At 33.7% G+C, this 21,374-nt stretch overlaps 1 protein-coding gene across 1 annotated transcript in view; it reads left to right on the top strand.

Moving 5' to 3' along the window:
• LOC141564819 (phospholipid scramblase family member 5-like) overlaps positions 1 to 8,407 on the top strand; it is a 30,315-nt gene extending 21,908 nt beyond the window's left edge. Inside the window, exons 6-8 of the mRNA XM_074307681.1 lie at positions 3,208 to 3,369; positions 8,122 to 8,204; positions 8,293 to 8,407. Coding sequence (XP_074163782.1) covers positions 3,208 to 3,369; positions 8,122 to 8,160 — 201 coding nt within the window. The 3' untranslated portion in view covers positions 8,161 to 8,204; positions 8,293 to 8,407. The remainder of the gene's footprint in view (positions 1 to 3,207; positions 3,370 to 8,121; positions 8,205 to 8,292) is intronic.
• Positions 8,408 to 21,374: the final 12,967 nt, after the last annotated feature.

A 21,374-nucleotide genomic window follows, 5' to 3' on the forward strand; every position in this document is an offset into this window, starting at 1 on the left:
TGTCTGTTAAAACATGTCTAACATAATGTTAACAGTTTGGAGTATGTCTAATGTTGTGAATAAATGTTTCTAAACAATTATATTGAAATCTTGCTTTGAATGAAAATCCTGGTCTTTTAAACATAATTGCCAATTCTTAGTGGATAAGAAGTCCTAGAATCAAGGTTATTTACAACCTTATTTTTAATCAATCTTACTATTCATATTCAAATAACTTAAAGTGGTTGTTTCTAGAACTCTGAATTCTTATCAATTTTTTATTGAGCGGGCAGAGGTGGGGAAAGTGCAGAGAGAAAGAAATAATAGAATTTCTTAATTGGAAGGGAATGAACTGAGGACCCACCTGATCTAATTCATACAAGAATGACCTATACACCATATCTGCAACTCACAAGAAGTCCAGGCTTTGATTGAAGACTTACAATAAATGATAGCTTGAGGTCTCCTAAGGAAGATTTATCTTATTTTTATATAATTCAAAATGTTAGGTGGGTAAATTGATACTTAATTTCTAAAACTCTGGGACAGATACATTCAGTTCTTTTGATACTCCCTAGGAAAGCCTGATGTAACTGGAAAATAGGTCTGCAATCACAATTTAATGAGGCACAAAGGGTACAGGGACAAATGTCAAAGAAAGTATAGAAAAAATGGTGAAAGCAAGGAGTACAGAGGCAGACAGCATGGGGACAGAAATGGGATGAGAAAGGAAAGCCAGCAGCAGGGAAGAAGATAGGAAGAGATAGATAATGATTCACATAACTGTGGATTAGAGTTTGGAGCACTCAGCAGAGTGGTCCCAATGGAAGTGGAAGAAAGTTGGCATAGGGAGAGACAGGGGTTTGACCTCTGTTTTATAGGTTTATATATGACTTTTAGGTGTCCTTGTGCAATTTTAATTCCTGCTATTTTCACTTCATATTAACTACTGATAAACTTGCCTCCTGTGCTAGAGCTTGGACCATATTGTACTTGTAACAATATTATATATTATAAAGTTGAGCATAGAGTCAAGAGACTTAAATTTGAACCATAAATCATCCAGCAGTTATTCATATGACCATGTCACTTAATCTCTCTAAGATTCAATTTCTCAAAGTGTAAAATGGATATAATCCAATTTAGGGTATCTGCCTTCTAGGGTTGTAGTAAAGATAAAAGGCAATAATGTATATGAAGTGTTTTTAAATTTAAAGCTATAAATAAATACCAGTTATGATAGTAGTTGTTTTAAACCAAAGTATACTTAATATCTCCTTTAAGTTTCATCTTATTAGTTTCTGCTTATTACTCTGGCCTGTAGAGATTTTTTTATCCTTATTTCATCCAAGATGTTAGCTATTTTCTCTCCTTTACATAACTTACAAAGTTGATGTGTGATAGATAGTTCATTAGATAGAATTCTGGACTTAGTGTTAGACCTGAATTTGAATCCTGCCTCAGATGCACTTCCCAGTTACATAATCCTGGGCAAGTCATTTAGCCACTCAGCCTCAGTTTCCTCATCTGAAAAATGGCTTCTACCTCATTGGATTACTGTGAAGATCAAACAAGATAGTATATTAGATAATGTGCTTTATTTATAAAATGTAAAAAGATTATGTAAATGCTGGCTACTCTTATCATTATGATGATGAAGATGACATATAATAGAAAATAAGCTCCTTAAGGATAAAGAAAGTCTTATTTTTGTCTTTTATCACCTGTTGCTGGCACAATTTTTAATAATAAATGCTTGTTGGTTGACGTAATGCTGTTTTAAAAATACAGAACTAAAGGCAGAACTCTATGATATTCTATTAAAGACCCCCTTCCAGGTTGATATCAGTCTGTAAAAATAATTCTTGATCATTCAAATAATCCCAACTCGTCCTAATTACACTAACATTCATGCTGTAGGGCTCTGAAGAGCTTGTCAAATTTTTGCTGAAATCTAGGTACAATGAGTCTATAGCCCTGTCAAAAAAGGAAATGATGTTATTTGAATTTGATTTGCCTTTGATGAACTCCTATTGCCTCTTTGTGATCTCTACATTCCTTTTGGCTCACACACCATTCCTTTTGTAATATATTTTAGGTGTTGCCAAGAAACAAAGTCAACCTTACTGACCTATAATCAGTAAAGATGATATGTGAAAATCAGAATTTTTGTTTGTTCTAATCTTACAGTACTTCTCCTGTTCTTTACAATTTTCCCAAAAATCACAAAAAAGAGCAACAATCAGAACAGTAAGGTTTTTTTTAACTGAGCCACTTTAACTTGGTGATTTTAACTCATTGAGCACAACTAGATACAATCACACCATCTCTTTCTGTACCTTGTATTTAAATTATCTACTTATTTTGTGCTACTTTTCTGACTGAAAAATATTTTCCTTGACTTACATGCAAAATAGAAGACAAAAAACTCTGCTATCCATGTTATTGCCATTTTTTCAAAAGAAGAAAAGATCACCACCTTTCCTTGATCTTTCTCTGACCTCAACATACCAAAAAAAAAAAAACACACACACATATATATATATATATATATATATATATATATGTGTGTGTGTGTGTGTGTGTGTGTGTGTGTGTGTGTGTGTATAGCCATACCATACTTAGATGTATTCACTTTCATTTCTGTTTCTTGTAAAAGAAGAATGAATGAAACCAGAAATCAGCAATAATCTGACCAAGAGGACGATCTAATGAATGGTGACTTAAGTTGAAAGACCTACCTTTAACCTGAACCTGAGTCTGGTATAAAGGGCATCTGGGGGCAAGCTGACTTAAACCTGGACGTAGCCACTAGGATTTCTATATGACAAACTGGCCTTGAGATCTGAAACCATGAATCTATCATAAAATGTGGATCTATCCTAGAATTCAGAATAAATAAATAATTAATGTTATTTTAGCCAAAGTCTAGAGATAAAGATGGGACTAATGGTCATCTATTAAGGACTTAAGGATTTGAAGTAGTGCATATTTTAGAACTGGAAAAAAAGTAATAACAAGTCATATATCCATAAATATTTTTAAAATTCATTCTAAAGGCTTCACAGTATCCTTTCTAGTCTATCATATTTCTTCCTTCTTTTGTCTTGATTTTCTCTAAGTATTAAGGTACTATGATTAAATAACCTATATTTATCAAAGAAAAATTTTTTAAGTTTCCAAAAGGATTTTTTTAATGCTCATTTTATTTTAACTTGATTTCCACAGGTGAAAACAATTAATGAAAAGATAACCATTGGGAAAATTTCAAAGTACTGGTCAGGATTTGTAAATGATGTCTTCACAAATGCTGATAATTTTGGGATACACGTGCCTGCTGATCTAGATGTGAAAATCAAAGCAGCCATGATTGGGGCCTGTTTTCTCTTTGTAAGTATAGCCTGGTCCCCTATATGAACTGCATGGAGCTTAGCAGGACATATTTATCTCCTGTCCTGATACTTTCTAGTAGTTGTCTAATCCTATGGAAATGACTTAACTCTCAGTGCCAGGCAATTTTAAGACAAAATAAAAACATAAAGTATAGAATAGTTGATGATCTGAATCATGAAAATCCCAGATTTGGAATCTTCCATAAATATAAATGATTATTGATAATGTGGTATTTAATAGGAAAGAATGGACTCAGAACCAGGAAAACTGCTGTTCTAGCCCTATTCTGACACCTATTCTTATCTATTCAGTGTAAGTTCCCTCATCTCTCAGTATCCGCAGGCAACTGTAACTGGTAGAGCTGTTGCTTCTCTGAATTGACAGAGGGGAGTTTCCTATTATGGGGTCACCACACCAATGAAATCAATAATCCAGAGTCCTCCCTCCTGCTCCCCCACCATTAACAAAGCATAAATTTATTTTTATTTATATTTGGACAAAATATTAGGTTACTGACTTAATTTGCTGCCCACTATCTAGAGCATGAATAGTACAGCTTCTCTGCCCTGCCTTTTCCTTGAGTCAGAACAAGTCAACAAGCATTTATTAAGCCCCCACTATATTCCAGGCACTATGCTAAGCAATGATTATAAAAAAGAAAAGATTAAAAAAAAGTTTAATTTCTCAAAAGGAGCTCCCACTTTAATGGGAAGGAGTATATATAAACAACTTTGAACAAATAAAATATATGCAGGATAAATTGGAGATAATCTCAGAGGGAAGACACCATGATTAAGGCAGACTAATAAAGTCTTCTTTGATCTGCAGCTGATGCTTGAAGAAAGCCAGGGAAACCAGAAAGAAGATTAGTAGGAAGAGTTAATTGTAGACATAGAAACTATCTAGAGTCAGGAGAATGAGGAATGCATAAGGAATTTCTTATACAAGTAATAGCAAAGAGACTTGTGCATTACAGAGTACGTGGAGAGGAGCAAGATATAAAAACAAAACAAAACAAAAAAAAAAACTGGAATTTTATGATAGAGCCAAGTTAAGGCAGGTTTTAGAAGCCAAATAGAAAATTTTATATTTGATCCTGTGGGTGATCAGGAACCACTGGAGTTTACTAAATGGAATAGGGGCAGGCTAAGAAATAATCAGACCTGCGTTTTAGGAAGATCAACTTGACAGCTGAGTAGAAGATCACCTAGACTGGGCAAAGATTTGAGTCTGGGAATCCAACCAACTGGATGTTGCTATAATTCAGTTGCGAGATGCTGCACCATGATAGTAGTTCTATTAGAGGAGAGAAGAAGAAATATATCAGAAATGTGGTAAAGAACAGGCAAGCGAAGGGAGATGACAAGCCTTAGGAATTGATTGGATGTGAGGAAAGGAAAGCATAACATGTAACCTATCTCCATAGAATATAGTGAGTTTAGACTTTATTGTTCGTGGGGCATTCATAAACATGTGTGAGCTCTGGGTATTTCAAACTGCAAATCATTTTCCTTCCCAACTTTACTTTTGTTGAGAAAAAATTTTGGTTTTTGAAATTGATAAAACAGGAATCAAGAAATCAATCTTTTTTCCCTCAATAATATTTTATTTTTCCAAATACATGTAAATATTGTTTTCAACATTCATTTTTTGTAAGGCTTTTTGTTCCAAATGTTTCTCCCTCACTCCCTTATCTCCCTCCTCCCCAAGACAGCAAGCAATCTGATATAGGTCAAGTATATACAATCCTATTTCCATAATTGTCATGTTATACAAGAAAAATCAGACCAAAAGGGAAAAAAAAAAACATGAGAAAATTAGTGAAAAAACTATGATTTGATCCACATTCAGTCTCCAGAGACCTCAGATCTCAGAGACCTTATAGTGCAATCAAAAGCAGAGCAAGATTTCCTTTAGACTACACCCAACAAATGGCTATTCAATTGTGGTTAGAAGATCTCTAGTAAGGGAAACCTCCTATTCTATATCTAAATAGCTCAAAATATTAGGAAATTTCTTTTTTCCTTCTACCACAGATAAATCTTTTCTCTCTGCAACTACTAGCAGTGGTTCCTAGTTCTGTTCTGGGCTCACAGCAATAGCTGACATTAACACAGTGCTATGACATTTGCAGAGAATTAATAAACAATATATTATTAGAAGCTAACAACAACAAAACACCCCTGTGAATCAAAGCACTGTAGGTATCATTATTCTTCACTATGCAGATAGAAAAACTGAAACTCAAGGAATTTGAGTGATTTGCATATGTAAATGTTGGAAGTCTGGATTTGAATCCAGGGTCCTCTTTACTTTTAGTCTAACATTCTTCCCAGTAGAGTATACTATTTTGCCTAAACTTAAGCCTTTAACATGACGGCTTTTCACAGGTTCAAAAATATCTATAATGTTGACCCCAAGTCTTTCCTCCTTCACACTAAACATCCCCAGTTTTTCAGTCAGTGGTCATGTGGGTTGATTTGAAGCCCTTTACCATTCTGGTTATGCTCTGTTGTATACTCTCCAGCTAATCAATGTTGTTGCAAAAATATACATTAAGAACTGAACACAATACTTTGTGTGGGATCTGACTCTTGGATCATTTCTCTCTCTTAAGAGCAAGGTTTTCAAATCATGGCCATGCTACTCACTGCTTGTGTGACCTTAGCAAATCACTTATGAAAGGACTATATTATATGAGTTGTAAAGTCCCTTCTTTTATCTCTAAATGCAAGCATCCCTGAGTTTTAGTGTTAATTCAACTTACTATCAAACAAAATGCAACAGAGATTGTTAATGAATACTGTCCTGGGCATCTTTATGTTATTCATTAGTTCAAGCTTCATGAAGTGGGCTACTTCATTTTTGTCTGTATTTCCCACCCTTTAGCATGTAATAAGCACTCACTGAATTTATATGCACTAACAGATGATCCTTTCAGATAATCTCTACTTGCTGTTTATACTTTGTATGAACCCAGTTATATAGAACTATTATAAAATAAGTCATTTCAAAGCATTTTGAAGTGTGCCTGGGACATAATAGATAGGCACCTAATAAATGCTTGTTCCCTTCCTCTCCCCACCTTGTATGCACATGTTGTCTCCTCCATTAAAGTATAAACATCCCAAGGACAGGGAATGTTTTTGTCTTTCTCTGTTCTTGACTCTTAGCCTGGTTGCCTGGCACATAAGAAATGCTTTAAAAACACTTAAATGATTGATACCCAGTTCAAGTAATCTCATTAAAGTCATACACACATGTGTGTGTGCATGTGTGTATCTCTATATGTGCCTATATATTCATACACGCATATATGTGTAATAAATATATTAAAATACAAAATAATATAAATATAATTTATTTAATTTTAATTAAAAATATATCTACAAAATGTTTTATAAATATTTTACATATTTCTATATATACATGTATATACACGTATGTATATACATGTGTGTACACATACATACATATAGAAAAAGTAGAAAAGAAATTCCTATTCAAACATTTCATCTGATCTTTGCTGAATTCATTTGTCAACTCATGTAATCATTTAAGGAACATTCTTACTCTTCTTCTTTTATTTATTTACTTTCTTATCTTAATTTTTATGACCATACACAGCAAAATCAACATGACATAATAGTTACAGTGTAGGGGATGAAGTCAGAAAAACCTGAGTTCATATCCTGCCTCTGAAATTCATTAGCTGTGTGACCCTGCACAAGTCAAAATTTCTCGGTGCCTCAGGAAACTCCTGATTCTGGTATCAGACAACTTGAGGTTAAGTTCTGATTCTGCCATTAGTGACCTGAGTGCCCTGGAACAAGACAGTAAGCCTATCTGGGCCTCAGTTTCCTGATTTATAAAATAAGAAAATTGGGCCAAATGACCTCCAGTCCCTTTCAGCACTAGATCTCTGATTTTATGATAGATTGGTTGTATCTGAGATGGAGGGAGTTCTGATACTGTGCTTTCCATAATGATCATTGAATCAGAAATTTAAAGCTAGAAGGAATCTTACTGTCAATCTAGTCCAAGCACATCATTTTACAGATTAAAAAAATTGAACTTCAAAAAGATTAAATTGCTTGCACAAGGTCACAGAGCTAGTATGATAGCCAAGCACAGTGGAGATGTAGACTCAGGTTCAGTCACAAAATTAGCAGTCTTTTTATTGAAATCATATACCTTTCCTGGGTCCTTTGTATATATTCCCTAAACTAATTTTAAGATATATTTGTGAGAGAACATTCTTGCATACAATTCAAATAAGCTTAGAAGCAGCCTCTAAACTTTTTTTTTTCCATATGAAAGATGAGGTGTATGTGATGTCATAGGCTTCCATATTTGGTCTGATGGCAAGAATGTCAATTTTCTTTGCATGAAAGGCACATCTCATGTGAGAAATTACATCCCACCAAATGAAACCCCAAATCCACTTCTCTTAGCAAGCCCGGGCAGTCATATTTGACACTTGTGAGCAGAAGTGACTAAAAACAAGAACAAACACTTCCACAATGCCTGGGCCATTCAGATATATTTTCCTAATTACTCACAGTGTGTAGCGATACTTACAACTTTCCGATTTCCTGCTGTACAGCTATCTTGGCTAAATGACATTTTGCTGGAGAACCACTGGGAAACATAATTGCTTCACATAATCAAAGCTTACACGTCAAGCGTTTGATCTTAATTGTTGCCTTTTTGTATCTTCCTTCACATTCACAGTTTATTTATTTGTAGGATTTTATGTTCTTTGAACATTCACTGGCTGGACTGTAACAAGCAAGATGATAGAAACAATAAAATATGCAGACCATATTTCAGTAAGTAAAAAGTGACTTTAAATGATACTCTTCCCTTTGAAGATGTCCATGTTTGACACTGGTTAATTCTTTTTTCATTTTCTTCTAGAAATCCCTTGGGCTCAGCATTTCATTTCTGAAATGCTTGGATATCAACTTTCTTTCTTTTTTTAAAAAAGACAAAAAATTAATTATATCATTTATTAAAACATAACTAAACAAAGCAATTAACTACTTGTGTGTGTGGTGCCTAAATACACAGTTTCTGGCCTGAGCAAAAGGTTGCTTTGAAATACAGCCATTCTTCTTTTTTCTCTTTTGATGTTATGGCATGAAAGATGAGAGTTCAGGCTTACAGCATCACTGATGAAAATTCAATGTTTAGAGAATACTTTGAAGTTTTTCTGGTACTGGGACTGGTTACTAATCAAAAGAGTAGTATTTCTACCCCACTTTTTTCTAAAATATAGTTTCTTCTGGTTTAGTTTTTCCTGATCACCATTGAGTTGTTTGTATTTTTTTTAAATCAAAGGTTAAAAGTTGGATAAATATGTGTTGAAGGATAGAGTGTGGAAAGCAGAGGTAATCATTTTCTTTTCCAGCTTAAGTTCCACAGCAAAGCTGAAATTTATAAACCAAAGCTTGCTGAAAACAACTTCCCATATATTTCCATTCACTTATTTCCATTGTGGGTTATTATAACACTGTCAACAAGAGTTGCAAAGTGAACAACCAATGAAAATATACATAAGCTTGATAGCAAGGGGGTGGGGGATTAGAATTGTCCAAAGATGAAATGAACTCTCTCAAGTCCCTCTTAGGAAAAGATATCTAAGAGTTCTTCAAACAAGGGTTGGATGACCACCTGTTAAGTAAAATGCAGAGGGAATATCATTAGGGTACTGATTAGACGAGATAGTCTTTGAGGTCTCTTTCAATTCTATGATTCCATGATCTTCAGTACAAGAAAGTCATTTTAAGCAAATTAAAACTTACTATTAATTGATCATTACATTTGTATCTCTAAACACTCACCTCCTACTTCACAGCAACTCTAATAGGGACATTTCACTCCAAAAAGTCCATTTCCCTTGTCTAGAATCAAAGTGAACTAGGTGCCTTAGAAAATTGGTATTGAAGGGGGTGATTTCTTTACTTTCACTTTAAGCATTTATATAACTTCTAGAGAGATTCAGATATAGATGAAACTTTAACAGAAAGTTAGCTATATAACTTGCAACCAAATAAGGGTTGTTCCAAAAGCTGAACTCTGACTTAAAAATTAAAAAAAAAAACAAAACAAAAAAAAAAAAAAAACAAAAAAAAAAAAACCCTGATGTACAAATAATTACTTTAGCTTAGATTGTTTGAGATTGTTATTTTTAGGACTTTTGTCAGACCCATAAAGGAACTCTTCGCTCTACACACAGAAAAAGACCAGGTTCATTATAGGTGTATGGCCTCTAATAATGAGGATTAAATTCTTTTATCTAATATCTTTGAGAAGACTCCTCTATGCCAGAGCTTATATGATAGTTACTCTGTGTGTGTGTGTGTGTGTGTGTGTGTGTGTGTGTGTGTGTGTGTGTGTGTGTGTGTGTGTTTTCTATCCAAAGTGTATTAGGATTGCTTTGGATCACTGAAACACTGAGAAGAACCAAGTCTTTCAAAGTTGGTCATCACACAACCTTGCTGTTACTGTGTACAATGTATTCCTGGTTCTGCTTGTTTCTCTCAGCATCAGTTCATGTAAATCTTTCCAGGTTTTTCTAAAGTCAGCTTGTTCATCATTTTTATAGAACAATAATATTCCATTACCTTCATGTACCACAATTTATTCAACCATTTCCCACCTAAAAGGCTCATTTTCTAATTTTTTGCTACCACAAAAAGAACTACTACAAACATTTTAACACATGTGGGTCCTTTTCCCTCCTTTATGGTTTCCTTGGTATATAAACTCAGCAATGGCAATGGTCAAAGGATTTGCAGTTTTATAGTCCTTTCTGCACAGTTCCAGATTGTTCTCCAGAATGATAGGATAATTTCACAACTCTACCAACAAAGCATTAGTGTCACAGTTTTCCCACATCTCCTCCCACATCTATCATTGGGCTTTTCCTGTCATGTTAGCCAATCAGAGAGGTGTGAGGTGATACCTTAGAGTTGTTTTAATTTGCATTTCTGTAATCAATAGTGTTTTAGAACATTTTTTCATATGATTATAGATGTAGATGAAAGTAATTTAACACTTGATTCAACTCATTTCTAGGGTCTTCCCAAATGAGAGGAAACATTTACTCACTCTCCAATATAAATCATATATGGGACAGGTATTTATTTCTGCCACACAAAAGAAATAATGCAAAGCATAAAGACTAAAAACTGTGTATTAACAGAAACTCAAAATAGGATTCAAAAAAAAAAAAACTAATATTGCAGCCTCTCAGTAGATTGATACTTTAAAAAATAAATTGATGACATAGCTTGAGGGAATACTGAACAAGTCTTTTATGTTTAACTTAATACTTGATCAGAAAGAGATTTTATTTTTGTAGTGGCAGATCAGATGACAACATGTTTGCATTAGCTAGGGTGGATTCATTCTTATATGACAAGGAGGAGAAGGAAAAGGAGGGAGGAGAATGAAAGAAGAAGGAAGGAAGGAAGGAAGGAAGGAAAGAAGGAAGGAAGGAAGGAAGGAAGGAAGGAAGGAAGGAAGGAAGGAAGGAAGGAAGGAAGGAAGGAAGGAAGGAAGGAAGGAAGGAAGGAAGGAAGGAGGGAAAGATAAAAGGAGGGAAGCAAGAAGGAGAAAAGAGAAAAAATACGAAATTAAGGTAATCAATTGTTGTTAACAATGTCTTTGCACACTTACATGTAAAATTAAAAGACATTTTAAAAAATTTACCCTTCAAGAAACTAATCCATTTTTCTGATTTTCACAGGAATAATAACTAAAAAACATTGTCCTCAGGCATTAAATACAAATGCACAAAGTGTAGTTAATAAAGAAAGTGAACTAGATATCACAATTAAAAGAAACAAACTAGACCTCAGAGGCATTACTGATATTTGGTACAGTGGGACCTGCTTATGAATATGGCTCTGAAAATGTATACATTATTTAAAAGGAATAGATTAGTTAAAACTGGGCATATGAGAAAGAAAGGGAGAAAGTGGTGGGAAGCATTTGTGTGCAGAGCAAGAGAGACATAAGCAGAAATGTTATCATTATCCAAGTATTATAAAGTTCATCCCTACCCCTGAGGAGAAGAATCAGGGAGGGGATCAGTAGTTCTGGAAACTTTACAAGCTTGGGTGTGACTGGGTAATGAAGCTAACTTTCATTTATCTGGATATCTATCAGAATGTTCTCTGCCAAAAATGGAAGCAACTGATAATTTACTGAATTGCATTTTTGTTAATTCCAAACTTCCAAAGTAGAGGTTCTTAACTTAGAGTCCATGAACTGTTAGTATATTTATACAGTTATATCTATAATTATGCATATATTTCATAATTGAAACATAAATGATTTTCTTTGTGATCTTATCCTTGAAAAATCCATGATTTACCAGACTGCCAGAGGGGTCTATGACCTAAAAAAGGTGAAAAAAGAATAACTCTGTTCTAAAAGTAATGATCCAATAAGCAGACAATCTTATTTTAGATCTGATTTTCACCAACACAAAACAATTCATAGTTAAGATAAAAATGTTGTGAACCTTAAAAAGCTTGACTTCTAGGATAGAAGAGAAAAAAGCTAGTTATTTCACATTATTTTGAGAAAATATATTTCAAAGACTTTGAGGTGGAAAAAGTAGCAAGAGCCAGTAGACTTAAATTCCATAGGCTAAGTTAATATTCAAAAATGAAAATATGAAAACAGAGCACTCATTGTGATGAGAAAGAAAAGGAAAGGAGAATGCCTGAAGAAATTGATGTGGATGCATAAGGATCTCTTTGAATAATTTAGGTTTTTAAAAGACATGTTCAGAAAGTCATTTAATGAAGGAGCATTCCCAAATACGTCACAGTCACATAATAATACTGTCGGAAGTACTAACATTCAGAGGAAGCTGAGAGAAAAACCAAGTTAAAAAAAGTGGGGTGATTATAGCAATTTTTAAAAACTGTATTGGGAAATGAAGAAGATCAACATTCTGGACTACTTTTTGATCCTCTCTTATCTTCATATATAAAATGATGATAGTAATGGCACTTGTCTGACAATGCTATTCTGAGAAATAAATGATATGTAAAACACTTTGCAAACTTTAAGCCCCTGTATAAATCCTATCAAAGAAGAAATATAGTGAATATAGATGAATATGAGTAGTATAATGATAGTAGATGATTCCATCCTCATCCTCATCTCTTCCCTCTTACTCAGAATATATTTGACTCTTAATCAAACCTGTGGTCAGCAACCACCCTAAACCCTTTAGAGATCCTTGGTGGCAAAAGACCTAGCATCTCTAGCTTTCTCTTCTGGCCAGGGTTGTAAAAGTGGTCATATTAACAAATGATCTGAAAGTACCAATGATCTGTTACACAATTTTTTCATGGACTTTGCCACACTGATTTGTGCCTAGAAAATTATTTTATATTACCTAATTTGTCATATTTTCCACTGTAATTTTAAGAGATGTAACAGAGGACACATTAAGATTTATATTCTATTATTTTTTTCTTTGATTTGAATCTGTCATCTGACTGTCTCATAAATCAATTTTGAGCTTGCTTGTCAGTAAAGGAATACAAAATTACTTATTCTATCTTAAATGCTCAGACATGGCTATAAATGTATGCAAATATAATAATATTGACATTCTCTTATATCTATATAATCAGGATATTGTTTTATCTTTAATTCTTGAAGGGTTACAGAAAATAAGATAAATACATGAAATAATTTGAACATAGAATACATTCATTAATAGATACAAACTATTGTAAGCACGTGGATTGGTAAAGACTCCATTATAACATCTTGCTGTAATGATATCATTAGGATTAACTTTCCTACTTCCTTGTTCCTTATTCTAACTTCTCTGCTTTGCATCCCATCCTCTGTATTAGGTAATTTAGAAAATATTGGAATCCTAATGGGGTAGAGCCAAAATGGCAGAATAGAAAAAGCACTCATTTGAGCTCTCCCAACATTCCCCTTTAAAAACCTTTTAAAATAACAACTCAAATCAAATCCTGTAATGTCAGAGCCAACAAAAAGTAAGAGTGAAACATTCTTCCGCCCCAAAACAAAATAAGAGCTTGGAAAGAGAGATCTGTGACAACAGGGAAGAAAGTTGATCCAGATCCCATGTAGATGAAACATCAGTGGTGGGAATAAGTGATGGTGACAAAGCAGCAACTGCTTTGGGAGTTCTCAAGCCAGAGATGGTAGAAAGACCTGTCAACTGGTCAGAAATAAATTCCAGGGGACCTTTCTGCTAGCACTGGACTCAGGACCAAAAATTGTTCTGCAATTCCATTGCCTATATCCACTTTTGGGTCATGACCTATAAATACTTGTCCCAAGATTAGGAAGGAACACCATCTGTGAATGACATCTCCCAAATCACTATTATTTCCAGTCTCAGGGAAAAAGAAACACCAAGAAATAGTGTCATTTGCAAACCCAAGGGATCAGGAGTCCTTCATAGGTAAAAACTAGAGGGAAAATCAGGAAAGCAGTGACCATACTTGATCCCTGATCAAACAACTTTGAAAGCATTGTAAACTTTCAAATATGTCCCTTACCTAAAACTAGCTCTGAAAACAGCAGTGTGAAAAGGCCTGAAGGTTGAGACAGTACCTACCTCCCCAGAACTCATCATTAATATAAAGTTCCAAACCAAAAAGTAGGATACAAATGAGCAAACAACCAAATTGAACGGAATCATTAAAAATTATTTTGAGGACAGGGATGATCAAGACACAAACTCAGAAGTCAAAATAGGCACAGAGACTCAAAGGAAAAAAAATTATGAATTGGGCACAAATCTGACACTGATACCTGGAAGAAGTCAATGATTTTGTAGGTCATAGAAATTCATGAACATTATCTACTAAGATATAAATAGATTCAAATCTACATTTTGGGTTTAGTTAATGTTTGCAACAACATAGAAAATACATAACTTTTGAAGTATTGAATTAAAGCAGAACAGATATCATTAGATTTCCTTCTTCTGGGTGAGCTTAATGGGATCAAGTTGTATTCAAGTAATAGTAAGAAGAGGTCTGAGAGAAGTGTCAGGTGAGGTTTGCCTCACCAAAAAGGAGATTTATTTCCTCTTGAGATCAACATCATTAAATGTCACTTTAGCTGAAGTGGGGGGGGGGGGGAACTTTCCAAAAGCAATGATTTGGTGATAGTTTTAGATTTTTCATGACTTTTTCAGATTAAAGGGGGAAAAAAGAAAGAGGTTATAGACCTGAAGGAACCAGAATTCATCTCAAAGGCTGTTTTGCATGACTACGTAACATTCTTGACTGATGAAAGTTTTACTAAAAATAACATATTACTCTTGCTAGAAATTATTGAGAAAACTAACAATGTTGTGTGGAAAAAATGGATAGGAACCAATTAACTTGGACATGTATTCGCTCATATTCTCCACAAGGCACTATGAATAGTGACACACTCTGCTTTACTTTCTATGCTATAGGTGGCAGCAATGCTCCATATTAGAACATTTTTGCTTGGAAAGTCAGCAGAATTCTAAGAATTCAAATCCACAGTATATATCTTCATTTGGCTTCTTGATTAATCTGGAAAGGGAGTCAGACTTCATTCTGTCATCTTCAACTTTTTGTATCCTACCTGGATATGAGATGAAGAACAATATCAAGACAAAAAATCAAAGACTCAGACTTGGGGTAAAACTCAGTAATCAAATAGCACAATTTATTGTATCAACTTTGTATATTGATTAATTAGGCAGAAAAGTGTTTTATAAACATTTTAAAACATCTACTGTGTACAAAGCACTGTGCAAAAAGTCTTAGGGGGAAAACAAAAGGTAGATTGGAATCATTTGCTAATCTTAATTTTGTTTTGGATAAGAACCAAAACAAATTCTTGAATATAAAATATTACATGAGTGTGTTAAAGAATTATAAAATAAAGTCCTAAAGAGAAAGGATTTCTGGGAAAGATGCCATTTATAATGCTCTTTAATGAGTAACTAGGAATTTAAAGAAGGGGAAAAGATGAAGACATTCTGGGGATTTGGAATAATGGGAGAAAACTCAGGAAGATATGAATATTTTTCTTGTTTGTGATAGTAGTCTAGTTTTGTTGGAGAGTAAAGTGAAATGTAAGAACAAGTTTGGAAGAAAGAACAGAATAAAATTCCAGAGGATTTGAATCTCTGAGAAACTTGAGCTTTGTTTAGTGGCAATAGAGAACCACTGAGGTGGTGTAAGTGTTTAAGCATAAGAATATTATGAGCAGAGAGAGGCATAAGAAAGATTTTTCTACTAAATATGTACCAGATGGACTAGACAAGAAGAAAAGCTATTCTGTAGTCTAGCATATAACACACTATAAGGAGTCTATTATATGGTGAGGAAACATGATGGCTGGTGGATAGAAAGTCTGCCTCTATTAAGAAAGATTTGGTTTCAAATCCTGTCTCTGATAAATACTAGCTGTGTGATGCTGTATAATTGAATCACTAAGTGAACTAAGCAATTTGTAAATTTGAAAATTGCGAGTATTTGCTTATCTACACTGGTAGAGGGAATTTCCTTTCTGGGAGTTCCCCACACCAATGACATGATCATCCAAAGTAAAGTGCATCCTACATTTCTGGAATAGGAGATTGGAGTGGGACATGATGGGTACCTATAATATCATGAGGCAATGAGAATGACAAGGGGCAGTAAGAGGTTGAGATTGGATAATAATGAAATCAATAGCACCTAGCATTGAATATGTAGGAGGGAAAAAGAGACAAAGATAAACCTAAAGTTATTAACATTGGGGATGAGGTAAATATTCACAGGAATAGTCAAGTTGAAAAAAAAAGAGCAAATAGAGGTGAAATGATAATGTGGTCATCACTACATGAGTTCTGAGAAACACATTTTAGGAAGGAAGTTGATTGATAGGAGTTTCCAGAAGAGTTCAATCAGAATGATGAAGAGCCTCTAGAGGATGTCATAGGAAAATTTGTTAAAAGGCTGGAAATTTAGCAGTAAGAAGTGTACATGATAGTTGAGTTTATATATTTGATAGAATTTCATATGAAAGAAAGATAAAACATTCTGCTTGACCTCATAGGGCAAAACCAGAAACAAGTACAAGGTGGAAAAATGCAAATTTATTTGATATTATGAAAACCTCCTATCATTTAAAGTTATACAAAATGGAATAGGATGCTTCAAAAAGCAGGGGCGTGCCCATCATATAGGTTCAACCAAAGAATACTCAAGCTCTCAGTCAGCATATTGCAGAAAGAACAGTCTTGCTCAGATACAGGTTGGATTAGATGGATCTCAGAGAATTTTTCCAATTCCAAAATTCTGTGAACTCTAAGTCTTCTTCTAACTCTAAATGCCACAAACCTACAAAGCAGTCAAAACCACAAGAGTACATTAAATTATGAAGGGAAAAATTATAGACAAATGAACTTAGAATTGGACATTTTTTTGGAACTAGTTCTGCTCACTTATGTTAGAAAGTCAATAAATATTTATAAAGTACTTACTATGTGTCAGATAGTCTGTGAATTTATTCAAGTATCTTAGCCTTTATGTGACCATAATTCAGAAAAGATTTATACTGAGAGATTCAGAACCATAAAATTTATAATTCAGAATCATTGAGTCAGCAGGAAAGGATCTCCATCTAGTCCTATCCATACTCTAAAAGGAATCCCAACTATAATGTACACAAGTAGTCATTTGCCTCTACTAGAAGAACTCCAATGGGAGATAGACTCATAGCCTTTCTAAGTGGCCTATTCTACTTTTCAAAAGCTCTAATTTTTAGAAGGACTTTTTTCCTGATATCAAGTCTAAATTAATCTCTTGGCAGCTTCTACACATACTTTCTGATTTTGTCTATTTTGGGACAACAGAGAACAAGTTTTAACCCTCTCCCATAAGTCAGCCCTCCTAATATTTAAACACTATTATCTTGCTCACTTGCCGCTATTCCTCCAGTCAAGGTCTTTTCTTCTCCAGGCTGTGCCCCCAATGTTTTCAAATGAAAACTAGATGACACAGACTCAAAGCCTTTCACTATCCTTATTGCCTTCTTCTGGAAGACATCATTAATATCCTTCTTAAGCTATGGTGCCCAAAACTTAACATAATCCTCCCATTTAGGTGCAAGGACAGCAGAATACAGTGAGTTTAGCATCTCACTTAAAATTCCTAGAAATAATGTACCTTTTCATACTATTAAAAAATCACATAGATTTATTATCTGCTAAATCACACAGATGACTCCTACTGAGCTTCCAGTTCCCTAAAACTCCCCCATTTTTTTCAGAAAAGCTATTGTCTAATCCTTCTTATATTTAAGAATTTTACTCAGATTGTATGCAAGTACAAAGCTTTAAATTTATTCCTATTGAATTTCATCTTAATGATTAAGCTAAATTTTTTTAGCAAATGAGATCCTACCATTTTTGATCCCCATTTCACTTGATTTTCAATAAGCATTACTGTATCCCCTATTCAATACAAAAAGAAATTAATTCTAGAGTTTGCCATGCATATATACATATTTTCAGTAGAACAAACTATTTATATGTATGAAGAAGTATGGCAAAATACAGAATTTTGTTGGTTGACATATGACACATGAGCTAAAATAAGCAAATATGATATGTCTGAAGGTTCATGAGTTGAATGAAGCAAGAAATTTCTCCATGGACTATATAATTATAAGAAGAATGGACATTTCTTTAAATTAAGCAGAAAAAGGTAGTACAGGCCACATATACACTCCAAGAACATATAAGGGAAAAGAGAACCTTTCCATATCATGCAACCAGCAATGTTTAGTTAGTTCATGAAATTTGAGCAAAACAGGATGGGAATATCTTTGTCAGCATTCTTGTGGTGGTGCAAGTGCTTTCCAAAGCTGGTAACAATGACCATGACATTAAAGTTTGAGGTCTATTATGAGTCACTTCTTTTAGAATCTATATTCCTATGTGACTTATAAAAAGTAGGGAATCAGTAAATTGCTTTTTCTGATACCTATAATTAGATGATTAACTAGAATAAGTATTACTAGATGAATATATTAAAATAATTACAATCATTACTTTTTATAAAATCATAATGAACTAAGAGTAAAGGTCCTCAATGAATCATTTTCTCACAACACTCCATCTTCTCTACAAAATCACTGGATAATATTTTATCAAAAGTTTTTTTTTTAATCTAGTTAAATTATACAGACCACTCCGCTCCCCTACCATACTACACATAAAAGTTTACTAATCCTGTCAAAAGAAGAAATGAACTTAGTCTGATTTGATCTTCAATAGTATTTTATTTTTCTAAAATTCCACATAGTTTCCTTCATGTTTGTAAGGTTCTGTGTTTTTCTTCCTCCCTCTCTGACCTCCCTCCTCCCCAAAATACCAAGCAATTTCATATAGGACAAATATGAACAATCCTTTTCAAATATTTCCATATTTGCCCAATTTTTCACGACATCATTGGTAAAGATACTAAAATGGTTTGTTATTTCCTTCTTCAGCTCATTTTATAAATGAGAAAAGAGGCAAACAGAGTAAAGGGACTTGCCCAGAATCACACAGTTAGGAACTAAGGCCACATTTGAACTCAGGTCCTCCTAATTCCAGGATCAGTATTCTATCCATTGTGCCAAGGTGGAGAAAGGTTAATTGACTCGCCCAGAGTTACAAAACTGCTAAGTATCTGAGGCAGGATATCAACCTAAAACTTCCTTATTCCAAGTTCAGCTCTCTATCCAGCACCATATTAGCTGCCATATTTCTAAAATACACTTTTGTATGCTTTTGCTTTATAAAACTCTTTTAGATAATCTTTGCTTGATAAGAGGTGAAAAACCTACACATGAACCTAGTTTGAGACTTCATTTAATTTAGCGAATAAAATGAATGCCTAAAGGTTTATGCATATTGTTATATTTAAAAAATATATTTCTTTAATTTTAGAGACAATATCTGCAAAGTCCACAAGATGGAACTGTTACTCCATGAAAATGAAAGGTCTTTTCATAAACTAAGATGCAATGCTGTGAATTTTACTGGAAAGGCAATTTAATAGGGTTATTGCTATGGAAAATGAGGTAGAGAAAATGCTGTGTTTTCAAACTTATGGAATTAAAACACTTTTATGACAAATGTTGAGAACATTTACCCTTCTGTAGAGATAGTTAGTTTACTACCTCTCAGAGACTTGGCAAACAGAGATACATTTTCAAACCCATAAGCACAATGGGTTGTACATACCTTTTATAGTTATACAAATTTAATGAGCTTCCTTATCTCCCTCTGTGTTTCTCTTTAAGTATTTCAGCCTATATGTCTCTCTCGCTGTCTTTATGCCTTTGTCTCTGTCTTTCTCTCTGTTTGTATCTCTCTCCATCTCTGTCTCTCTCTTTCACTCCTTCCATCTACCTCTTTATTCTCCTTTTTCTTCTACTTCATCTTCACTTGACCTTAAATCATTATTTAAGAAAGCAATAACTCTAATCACCCTAAAAATGGCATTAACTACTCTCCTATAATTAAGATTGCTTATAAAGGATATTTAATTCAATTTAATAATAGCTAGTTTGTTGTTGTTGTTCATTTTCAAAGAGGACCAAAGTGATATCACTATGTTAGATTTAATTTAGTTTGTCTGACTGTGGCTGATCAGACCAAAATGAGCTCTGAAAGCTCTGCTATAGGTCAGACACAAAAAGTTCCTTTGAACATTTGAATGAGGTTGTCTAACTTTGCACATCTCACATTTCATCTGGGCTAATTTGATTCTGCTTTGCTCATAGAGCACAGCACTTTCTCGAATGAGGAAATACCAAGCTGGGCAGTCCCATGTCAGTGTCTCTCATAACATTTTTAAAAATTCACATTGCTGATTTGTAAATTATGGAAGTAGTTTCTATGATGATATTAACTCTATCATTATATTAAAATTATCTTCATTTTATTTTGAAAGAATAGTAGATTAATTTGAATAACACTGCAATTAATTCACATTCATGTATGCTTTCTTTTCCAGCATATGAACTTTCATATCTCAAAATAGAATTTTTGAATAAAGAATGATCACTTAGAAAAGATGAACAATGGGACTCAATTAACAATTAATTTTAGCATAATTGAAATGTGATTCCATTTAAAATATCAACAAAATCTTCCAGGAAAACATCTTTTTTATCAAGCAGAGTTGAATGTTCTTTTGATAAATGATCAATCACTTGTGCAACATATTTAATTTTAAGAAATTTATACAGTAAAAATGAGCAAAAGAAAGTCAAAGAACATCCTTTATTTTTTTTTGATTTATCAAAATAGAAAGGAAGCCCATAAAAATATTTTAGTTTAAGTGTAGCCAACTAGTTTTTAAATGGCTTCACAATTCTAAGCATGAAAACTCTGATTGTTATCATATGCTAGCCAAAATTAAGGAAAGAGTTAAGGTGTCAGTTTTTACTGACAGGATCCTCAGAAATCTGACTCTCCATAACCCCAAAGTGGGCTATTTGTAGTGGACTTTTATTAAAGCTCCTTTAAAATTACTTTTACTCTCCTATCTCAAATAACAAATTTCACTGAACTGAGTATATTTTCTTTCTCTTCCTTTCACCCCTTCATCCATGTACCACTGCTTTAGTAAGGGAATGAGGGAAGGGAAAAGAAAGAGAAAGAGACTCTATTTTCCTCCTAGTCCTGGGAAGGGCTTAATTTACTTGAATTTGCTTCCAAATTACACACAAAAAAAGTCATTTATCTCAACATTGGCATTGTATGTTGGTCACGTGTAAAAACCCATATAAAGTTATCTAAAAACTTATATAAAGTTATCAAATATGAAAAATTATATGCAATATAGCAGTTTCATAGAGCATATGCTAAGCACTTTTGCCATCATGTGATCTTCACAACAACCATTATTATTTCTCTTTACAAGTCAGAAAACTAGGCAGAGATAAAAAATAATTTG

The sequence above is a fragment of the Sminthopsis crassicaudata genome, chromosome 3 (assembly GCF_048593235.1).
Source record: "Sminthopsis crassicaudata isolate SCR6 chromosome 3, ASM4859323v1, whole genome shotgun sequence".
Classification (NCBI taxonomy): Eukaryota; Metazoa; Chordata; class Mammalia; order Dasyuromorphia; family Dasyuridae; genus Sminthopsis; species Sminthopsis crassicaudata.